At 35.9% G+C, this 11,025-nt stretch overlaps 1 protein-coding gene across 1 annotated transcript; it reads left to right on the forward strand.

Moving 5' to 3' along the window:
• Positions 1 to 1,943: 1,943 nt before the first annotated feature.
• Positions 1,944 to 6,356, forward strand: LOC143565593 (peptide deformylase 1B, chloroplastic/mitochondrial-like). Its single transcript, XM_077052526.1, has 6 exons — positions 1,944 to 2,187; positions 3,180 to 3,318; positions 5,302 to 5,494; positions 5,615 to 5,725; positions 5,874 to 5,936; positions 6,145 to 6,356. The coding sequence occupies exons 1-6, from the start codon at positions 1,947 to 1,949 to the stop codon at positions 6,244 to 6,246; spliced, it is 849 nt and encodes a 282-aa protein (XP_076908641.1). The 5' UTR covers positions 1,944 to 1,946; the 3' UTR covers positions 6,247 to 6,356.
• The last annotated feature ends 4,669 nt before the right edge of the window (positions 6,357 to 11,025 follow it).

The following is an 11,025-nucleotide window of genomic DNA, read 5'->3' on the forward strand; positions in this document are numbered from 1 at the left end:
GAAGATTATTCGAGAGCTGGACGACCGAAGAATGGAAGAGAGGCTAACAAGAAACGGTCAAAGACTTGGGGCTGCCGGCGAACGACGGCGAGGCAGAAGCAGAAGCGGCGAGGAGGAGATGAAGAGTCGAGGTTTGGAAGCGGCATGAAAGTTGTGAGGTAACTAAGGGTTCATATGCATATCTTATATTTAGTTTAACATAAAAAATAATAATAAAATATTAAATTTAATAGTTGGATATCCAAACTATCCGAAAAACCTCAGAATTGCTATCCGAATTCAAATCCGAATCCGAATTTTTAGATATCCGGGATTCGGATATCCGAAATTTCGGATAGTTCGGATTCGAATTTCCGGATAATTCGGATACGAATTCGAATTCTTTTGAACACCCATTATATAAATATATAATATAAATATATAATATAAATATATTGGTTGGATTAAAAAGGTTTATTCTCATGTGTTGGTTTTAATTGTGGTCCCACCACCTTGAGTGCATTTGCTCTTTATTACACTAGCACTCCAAGGAGTTGAAGATGGGTTTGGCACTCGTTTATTTAGGTTGAAATGGTTTAAACACTTAAATAAGGTGAGGAGGCAGGGAGTGACGCCCCTCATCTCACCAAAACGCATGGTCTAATGTTAGAAGGATTGGATAATTTGATAGTTGCAATTAGAATTTAGGATTATCATAAGCTATGTCAATGAGTTTGAACTTTGAAGCCGCATGTCATGTTTGTTGTGTTTTATATACTCTAGTTTGTTATCTTAGTATATATTAATGGCTCATGAGAATAAAAAAATAAAAAAAAAATCTCCATGTTTGGAGTCGAAGAGAGGCATGGCTTGATTTACAAAGTGTATCATGAATCACCCAATAAAAAATTTTGTCTAGACTATAATCAACAACTCAAATAAATGTTAAACAACCTCTAAATATTTGTATCCTCTAATTGGATCAACCTCTAAACAGTTCACATGTTTTTCTTATTACTAACTATAATGTATTACTTTTATTATCACTAATAACAGTATAGCCAAAGGGTTGTTTGTTGTGCTTAAACAAATATGTAAAATATCCAAAATTATAAATTTTTACAAGAGAGCGTAAATGTAACAATTTTGTTGGGGGAATTCGTGATCAAAGCCTGAATAATCTAAGAGTCATGTGATAATTTCATATTAAAGTTATTTGGACTTCAAACTTAGATAAAACTCAGACTTACTCGTGACTAGCTGGTCTATTGGTATGGTCAATGATGTCCCTTAGTACTTACAAATGTGAGGTCGCGGATTCAAAACTTTGCAAACGCAATGTATAGGTAGAATTTTGTTGTAAAAAAAAGAAGATAAAACTTAGACGAGATAAGAAATTTATATGAAATTTTAGAGTGAATTCTGAACAAGCATGTGACCAAAAAGACGATCAGATTCAGGATTAGGTTTAAAAAACTGTCAATTACAGTTATCCAATTTAAATTTCAAATTTAATTAAAAATCTGTTCACTTTGGCTTAATCTATAAATTCATTTTTTAATGAATTTTAAACATAGCGATACAAGTCAAAATGTTTGACCCTAGTTAGGGGGTGTCGCCTGTTGGACCCTGCTACCAAGGACGCTGTCCCATTGAAATCCCTGTTGGTTAGGAGTTTCGTCCCTAACGTTATAATAACCTCAGACAAGTGTGCATCTAATACCTCTTGCTTGTTTAATGTATATTATAATTTACATTAGTCGACATTAAATCCAATTAAACTAAAATATCTAACAAATTTGATGTGAACATTTTTTATTAACGTATTGAAAAATGAAAACCCAACAAAGGAATGAAAAAGTAAAAGAAAGAAACTTAAAAGGACTGTTTGGCAATTAGCTTGATAATAACTTCCTATTTGGCTACTTTTATTGATAAATCGATAACCAAGAGAGTGTAGTGTAGCAATGGCGTATGCTGCTAACTGGCTGCAATCTTCTGCTCTTTCTCATGCTACCTTCACTACCACTAACCACCGGCGGGATACTATCTCAGCGAGCTTCCGGCCACCCAATTCGTCTGACCGACGGTTCATTTTCTCTTCGAATTACCAATACAAACCTCCTCCAGCCATGACCGTTCAAGCTCAGCCCAAACGAGGTGGATTATTATTACAAAAAAACCAAGAGGAGGAGGAAGTAGCTTCACGTAAGTTTTCTCCTGTTAATTCTCGTTATTATTATTATTATTATTTGTTAATATGTTTTTGGGATTTGGAATGTTTGGGGGGGGGGAGTTGGAATTAATGAAACCGAAACCGTAATCGAAGGTTGTGAAACAAAAACCGACGGTTTGGTTTTATGTATTTGTAAAAACCTGACTTACCGGTCGGTTAAGGTTTTGCATATATTAGAAACCTAAAAACCTGCCCGAACCGAATTTAGAGATTTTAGCCTTTTGTTTTAAATAATTTATAGGATTTTTAGTGAATGTGTAACCGAGTATTTTAGTCCAAATGTAGAATAATCATTTAGTTATTAATTAACAAAATGATTTAGGTCTATATTCATTATTTTGGGCCAAAAAGATTTTCTACAAAAAATTAAAATCTCATCTGTTTTTTAAAAACTCTAACACTGCATTCTCGGGTTTAAAATAAAAGGAAAAGAAATGATAAGATTGGATAGGAGAAGAAAGGAAAAGAAATTATATATTTAAAAGGCATTCTCGAGTTAAAATAAAAGAATAGAAAAGAAAGTGTTAATTACATTCTTGAGTTAGATAGAAAGGAAAAGATAGGAAAAAAATTGTAACTTTACAATCATGTCCTTATTATTGAGTTAGATATGAAGGAAAAAATAGGGTAAATTAGTAATATTATACATGACTATAAACTTTCCTTCCGAATCCGGCCATATTTGGCTGGAAAGTTTTGGAGGAAAAAAGCCCTAACTTTTCTTTCCATTATCTTTCTTTTCTTTTAATGAAAAAACTCAAGAATGAAAAAAAAAATTTCTTATCTTTTCTTTTCCAAACCCTTAAAAAAAAAACTCAAGAATGCAGTGTAAAACCGAAGTTTTGGTTTTAGCTCAAAACCAACCTAAACTGAACCGTGCCAGTAGTTCTAATATGGTAATACGTCATAGCATATTATTTGGAGATCCTGTATAAGTTCATTATGACTATGATTGTCATTTCAGCGGCTGATATGCAATTTGAAGCTCCGCTAAAAATTGTGATGTATCCAGACCCTATATTGAGGGCAAAGAACAAGCGCGTTGTTACATTTGATGAGAACTTGAAGAAGTTAGTAGACGAGATGTTTGATGTAATGTACAAGTAAGTTTTCTTTCTATGCAGTGTTGTATTTGCTCATGATGTATGTTGCTGATTTCATAGCAAACTAAAAATTGTTAATGTGTCAATCCAATACATATATTGATCAATAGTGATTTAACATTTAAGTGTGTATTAGTATGTTGTAGGTTCTGATTTGCATTTGGGGTAGGTTATTGCATGTTTTATCGATAAAGTATTGAACTTTAGGTAATGCTAAGAATTATATTATTGATACAGTATGTCTTTGTAGTGTTTGTTTGACTCTTTCTGGTGACCGTGTTCTATGCTCTTTTGGTTAACCTTTTGCCAGAAAAAGAATGTGATTTGGAGCATTTTTTTGTGTAAGTAATGAGGTAGATGACTAGATGCTACGCATTCATATATTAAGTTTAGGATGATCAGATGTAATCTAAAAGAGTGATTTTCCAATGAAAACCATGTTACTGTTTGGAAATTTGTTAGAAATTTGATTAGAAAGATGGAATAGCTTTTGGATTAATCCGAGCACAATCTTTTCTGTTGCTCCCCTGACCTGTAATCTGAAGTATTGAGGGTTGAATTAATATAAGTCCAAGAAGCATGTGTAATATGTAAGCGAGGAGATGAAAGCTCGCCGGAATTCAAATAATTTTGATTTAGTTTGAAGTTTAACCCTCTGGGCTAATAGTCTTCCAACGTCTATGTGTTTTAAATTAATACTTCTGATTCTTAAGAGTCTTGCATAATTTCACTTGCTAGGCTTACTAGCTTTTTCGATCCATGCTATACATGGGATGCGCTTTGCTTTTGTTCAAGTTTATGGTAGTAAAAACCATGTGGTAGTATGACATGGATTAGAAGTAACAATTTTGGCCCACCTACTTGTGAAGTGGTTAATTTGGGTTATATTTATTAACTGTAATTAGTCAAATGGGTCAAAACATATAAATAGGTAAAGCAATATGCGAGTAGTCCAAGCATTTGTACATGTAAAGCAATATTCCAGTAATTCCACAATAAAAACACCAATGACTCTTTTAAGCCACAGTAAATTCAATAATAGGGAGAAGAAAAGGAGCATAAATGTAAACCTTGCCACTACTATGCAACAGTTGGTTCACCTTTCCAACATATTTCTCGTACCTTTCTGGATGAGAATCTTCTTGAACCAACTCCTGCCTAAAAGAAAAAAATGCAAAAGCTGTAAAGATTTAATAACGATTATGCAAACTGTTTTAAGTGACCCACTGACGCCACAAATGTGCAACTTTTTCTTATCAAGAAACAATACAATGCAAAAAGAAAAATAAGGAAAGAAAAAAGAAATATCGATGTCAGACCCACCCATAGATGGAGTTTATTTTACGGTGCAAACAATTTTCTTTTTAAAACTTGTGGACATGTGGGCTCGTTTGACGCTTTGGCCTTCACAAGGTGGATATTTGGGGTCGTATGACATTCTCAAGGTGGACATGTGGGGTCGTTTGACCTTCATAAGGTGGATATCTGGGGTCGTTTGACTTTTGCGAGGAGTAAATGAAGTCTATGACTTCATAAAGGATGATGTATGAAGTCCATGACTTCGTTAATGAGATGTGAAATCTTTTTTACTTTTACAAAAAAAAAAAAAATAAAAATAAAAAGGTATATAGTTTTTATTTACTTGTTAAAAGAGAATCATTCTAATAATTTATGCCAAGACATTCTGATTTTAAAGTGATGGTTTGCTTGCTGAGACATCTTGGTTTATTATTACATTGAACATTTATAGGCATTTTGCTCAAGGTTTTTACTACTACAAATCATATTAGAACTCACAAGAAAGTTGTTCAAGTTTGATTTTTTATTGCGTAACGTGTTAACAATTTTCTCATCTTGCTGAATCTCCAATACTCCAATTCCACGCCACATGACACCAAAATGCCTCAAAGCTTTTAGCTTCACTTATCAGATATATAGATTATGGCAAACCTTGTGATTGTAACAATACCTATGTGTCCACAGAACTGATGGCATTGGGCTCTCAGCACCCCAAGTTGGAGTTAATGTTCAACTTATGGTGTTTAATCCAGCTGGTGAACGAGGTGAAGGAGAGGAGATTGTTCTTGTAAACCCACGGCTCGTCAAATCTTCTAAAAAGTTGGCCCCCTTTACAGAAGGCTGCTTATCCTTTCCAGGGATCAATGCTGATGTGGTGGTAATAACATCTACATTTTTTTATTAATTCATATGATTATTTTAAACTGGTTAATAAATTTATCATAATCTTTGTTGCACGCCTTGGCGACTGCACTTGACCTTGACTTTGACTTTGCAGAGGCCAGAAGCTGTTAAGGTTGATGCACAAGACATTACTGGTGCAAAGTTTTCAGTTAGCTTGTCACGTCTCCCCTCACGGGTTTTCCAACACGAGTTTGATCATTTGGAGGCAAGTTAATCAATACGACAATACCCGTTACCTGTCTTTGGACTACAACCAACAAAGACACTTTTTAACCATTTGAAAATAATTATATATTATAAACATTTTTACAACTTTAGTTTCTGAACTTATCTAAGACTTCTTAAATCTACAGGGAATACTTTTCTTTGACAGAATGACAGCAGAAGTTGTCGATAGTATCCGGGCAGAACTACTGGTGAGTTAATGTTGTTATTGACTTAATATCTACAATGTCAGAAGTGGAAAATAAGTGGGTTGGGTAATTGGTCTAAATGGGCACGGGCCAAAACATGTCAAACAGGTCGGGTCAGAGTGGAACACCAACAATTCTTTATTTCTTTAAATATCAGAATGTTTCCCAAGGATGTTGGTTGATTGTTTTGATGTTTGATGATACTCAATAGGCGTTGGAACAAAAATATGAGGATAGGACTGGACTGGTGAGACCCGAAAGTGTAGAAACACGCAAAAGATGGAGAGCAGCTGCTGGATTTGGAAAATCTTGATACGACTAAGGGCATTATTGTAATTATACCACACTCAACTCATTTCTTTCATTTAGATTGGCTGAAAACTTATGAAGATATAAAAGTATGAGTGTAGTTTTAGAGCATATACATGCATATATAAAAAAACACAGTATTATTTAAAAATCTACACATGAATTTAGCTGGAAATAACAACTTCAAAGAACCATACACTAGATAGTTTTTAAAACCCAATTATTATTTTTTAGAACATATACATGACATGATACTTTAGAAATCAATGATTTTTACATATGTACACGTGTAGTTCTTGACCTTTAATGTTGACGACATACATAAAAAATAAAATTAAATATAATAGCATTGTACCCTAAATTCTTAACTGGGTGAGTTAATTTCTGCATAGTATTGGTGCATTTGTTTTCATATTTTCAAGATTTACTACTATGGCATATGAACGGATTATAACTGATGAATCTTCAATATATGATAAAATTGAGAGAAAATGATATTTTAGGGGTGTTAATGAAGAATTAAGATAAAACACCTATACTGTCTTTATAGTTTTAATCTAATTTTTTTAATATTTAATTTAATTACAAAAATATCATCAAAAATTTTTTAATCATTTAACCATATCAATCAGTAGTATAACTGTATAAGTGAACTATTCAAGTTCAAACAAAATTTGAAGTTTTTGAAATGTAGTTGTGTACATGGACAATTGGACCCTATCTTCCTCGGTGCCTTCATTCTTTCTTCCTTTATTTTCATATTATCCCCTTAAACTATAGATTCTGAACTATATCATCCTCATGCCACATGTCATTATTATGACAATGGTCATTTTTCTTTCCATGTATCTTCCCTTATCAGGTGAAGGTTCATAACTTTATGTAAAACAATTTTCTTAGAATATGTCAACATGGGCACCTCAACCTTATTCTCTTGATCTTTTCCTTATAGCATGTACAACGAAGAGGTCCGGCCAAAGTTCGAATGAACGGAGATGAGGTGGCGGCCTAAACCACCGCTGTGGGCTGGTGTCTAGGCATGATAGGTCCATGGATTTAGACATGGAACGGACTTGGTTATGGGCCCAGTTAAAATATAAATTATTTAATCTCCCTTTATATATATACTTCTAGGGTATATTTTTAAAAATATAAGTTTAAAATTTAAAATAAAATTTCATTAACAAACATTACAAATCCCAAGAATAAAAAATTGCATAGAGCAAAATATTACTTAAAGTAAAAAATTACATAAAGTTCTAACACGTAATAAAAATTTGAATTAGAAATCCTAATCCATATTGTAACTCCTTTTTCCATGGATCATCTAGATCTTAATTGTTGTGCATGTTGTTAACGATGTTTTTCTCTGTGTCTAAGAATTCTTTACACGTAAAAATAACAATTTTTAAACTATTTTGAGCGAAAAATCGGTTTATTTCATATCCCTTGAAAAGTGTTTTTTTTTCAAAGAAATCATTTTTATTTTAAAATTTGTATGTAATCATCCTTTAGCTATAGAGTTTATATCTTTTGATTTATAACATCTATAAAAACTCTAATTATATGATGTCACTCACATTATCTTTTTTATTTAGAAAAATCAAGTCATATTTTTATCGTGTATGCCTTTTTTATCTTTACAAATTCAGTATTGAGCTAATCTAAATTCTTTTATCTTTCTTTTTATGATCATAAATGTCATCAATTATTATTCAAGTTCAAACAAAATTGAAAGGTTTTGAAATGATTATTCATATCTATGAAAACAAAAAATATGTTTAATATCATCTCCATTAATACTTTGATGTTACATGTCTTTAGTGATCCAATCACTCAATCATCAATAATTTGATTTAATTTTTTAAAGGCTTCAGCATATTAGACCATTGGGTATACATTCATGCTTCTTAACTCTATATAGGCATTTTTATTACTTTACTTTTATCCTATTTTCACTCATATCACCATAAAGAAATTGTTAACTCCCCTTTTCATCTATTTATTTAATGTAAATTGATTCTTAAATTATTGTGTGCTTAAAGGATTTTAAAGTCTGTTAACATTTTAACCCATATTGCATTAAAGATGGAAAGGAAAGTGAAGGAAAGAAATGGAGGTTTGTGTTCCCGAGTTTCATTTAAGAAAGAAAAGAAAAGAAAAGAAAAGGAAGGAATAAAAAGGGTGTTTCCGAGTTTTCATTTAAAGGAAGAAAGGAAAGTTTGTTGGGGGGGGGGGGGGTTTTCTAGTGTAAAACCTTTCTTTCCAAAATGAAAGGAATTGAAAGGAGGGAAAGGAAAATGAAAGGAATAGAAAAAGAAAAATAAACTCGGGAACACAGTGTAGCTGTCACTTAACCCATGAAAAGAATGGTATACCACTTGTTAGCATTTGCCAACTCAGCTTTAACACTCCAGACTAGACTTAAAGTTGTGTTTCCTGAGTTGAGTTAAGGAGAGAAAGGAAAAGCATCATTTTCCTTTATTTTCTTTTCATTTTCACGTCCTTTCCTCCTTTCGTTTCTTTTCCTTTCCATCAAGTTTTTTCTAATTTGGAAAGAAAACAAACCCACCTATTTTACTCTTCATTTGCTTTATCTTTCCTTTCCTTTCCTTTATTTTCTTTTCTTTCCTTTACTGAAACTCGGAACACACATTTTTCTTTTTTGGTGTTTTGAGGAGGGGAGGGCAACGGGTGGTTGCTCTCCTCCTTCCTCTTTGGTTCGGGTGTTCATTCCTCAAACTCAACTCGAGTTTTGTTGTTTATTATTATTTTTCTTGGTGTGGTACTTGGCTACCGGGGTGTTTTGTGGGTCGGGGGTGGTATGACCGGGGCTATTGAGGAGGTTGTTTGGCCGTGTCCGTTTAGAGGCTTCCACTGTTTGCCCGATGGATTACCGGTGTCCAAGGGGGTTTCGATTGGGCCGCACATATTAAGCGGCTTCATTTGTCATCGGATGACAAGAAAGAGACCTTACGGGAGGCGATCTCGACAAATTTGGATTTGTTTATTTTCAGTTGGTGAGGCTTTAAAGGTCTCGCGTAGGTGGATGTGTGGAGCGTGTATGGAGTCACATGCTCTCCGTCGGGGGTGCCATCATGATGACGGGTCGGTCTGGTACAAGTGTGTCACGGGAGATGTGGAGGAATATATAGTGGGGATTGCGAAGCCACCATGTTGGGAGGGAAGTTGTCGCGGTGGGAAGGGTGGAGGTGGATGTAGCTCTCCTTGAGCGTGTCTTCACTCTTCCTATTACGACTGTTAAAAACATTCCTCATAGTTGTCGTATGGCTTTTTCCCAAGCCTTAGTGGGTGCTCTGGGTAAGGTGGCGGCTATGCCAGAGTCTGTTGAGGCGTGGGTGAAACTGTTGTTGTTACCACGTTGCACCTTACGAGTTTTCAGACCTTCTAATCGTCAGCAACGCAGGTCTGGCAATAGAAAGTCTGAGCAATGCCGAATTATTCAACGGTCGCTATCCGCTTTGGGGTGACCGTGACGGTTTCTTTGAGCTCCTTATATCGCTTTTTAACCAACCCCTAGGAGATGCCCCGGGTGGTGATCGCGTTTGTACCCGAGTCTGACAACGCCGGGTTGGGCGCCAATGTTAAACAATGTTTGCGAAAAGTTGCGGACGGGCATTTCACTGCTGCGGTAAAGGTATTATGCTCTTCAGGGGTTGCACCTTTCGGTAAGGATACTTTGAACGCTTTGTTGTCTAAGCATCCCATCATGGCACCTATCCGATTATGCCTGCTTCCTTGCTTTCTGAGTCTCCCCTTGTCCGTGGACGTTGATAGTGTGCTTGGGTGCATTAAGTCTTTCCCTAAAGGGACTTCGTGTGGGCGGGAACGGTTTGCGAGCCCAACACATTTTAGATGCGTTGTGCGGAGAGGGGTCTCCCGATTGCGGATGGTTTTGCTCAAGGCTATCTCTGCGGTGGTTAATTTATTTTTGGGGGGGAAGGTGTCCTAAGGTGTTGGCAGAGTTTGTTGCGTCTGCCCCACTTACGCCGTTGCTTAAACCGGACAATGGGATTAGACCTATTGCCGTTGGGGCCATTTGGAGGCGGTTGGTCTCTAAGGTGGCTATGAGGGGTGTCGGGAAGGAGATGGTTAAATACCTCGGTGACTTTCAATTTGGGGTGGGAGTCCCCAGTGGGGCAGAGGCCGTGCTTCATAGCTGCGAACAGGTTTCTAAATCAGTTTCATTCGGATGGGTCATTGGCTATGCTTACTGTTGATTTCTCCAATGCCTTCAACTTAGTTGATAGGACGACCCTTCTACATGAAGTTCGGAGTCGATGTCCTTCCATTTCTCTTTGGGTGGATTTTTTTATATGGGCAGTCGGCTAGGTTATATGTGGGTGATACTTTCATTAAATCCACCACTGGGGTTCAACAGGGGGGACCCTCTTGGGCCTCTCCTTTTTGCCTTAGCTTTGCACCCACTTGTTCACCAAATCAGAGATCGGTGCAAGCTTCTCTTTCATGCTTGGTACTTGGATGATGGCACGATTATCGGGGATACTAGAGAGGTAGCCAAAGCATTAGATATTATCAGGTTCTGAGGGGCCTCGTTTGGGTCTTGAATTAAACGTTAAGAAAACAGAGTTTATTTTGGCCAAACATGCAATGTGGTGAAGGCACAGGAGGGGTTGTTCCCTTGCGGGATTGGAAGGCCGGTGCTTGGCGTGAAAACTCCTTGGTGGTGCTGTAAGCCAGGATGCGGGGTTTTATCAGCAGTTTGGCTATGAAAAGGGCATCTAGCGCTGTGGAACTGATG

This window comes from Bidens hawaiensis, unplaced genomic scaffold (genome assembly GCF_021521415.1).
Source record: "Bidens hawaiensis isolate Kalapana, Puna unplaced genomic scaffold, B.hawaiensis_p1.1 tig00022487_1, whole genome shotgun sequence".
NCBI lineage: Eukaryota > Viridiplantae > Streptophyta > Magnoliopsida > Asterales > Asteraceae > Bidens > Bidens hawaiensis.

Excerpts from the sequence above, each read along its gene's own strand:
- LOC143565593 (XM_077052526.1), top strand. The coding sequence starts at position 1,947 with ATGGCGTATGCTGCTAACTGGCTGCAATCTTCTGCTCTTTCTCATGCT. Across the intron at positions 3,319-5,301 it reads ATGTTTGATGTAATGTACAA|AACTGATGGCATTGGGCTCT; the intron begins GTAAGTTTTCTT and ends ATGTGTCCACAG. Across the intron at positions 5,937-6,144 it reads GTATCCGGGCAGAACTACTG|GCGTTGGAACAAAAATATGA; the intron begins GTGAGTTAATGT and ends GATACTCAATAG.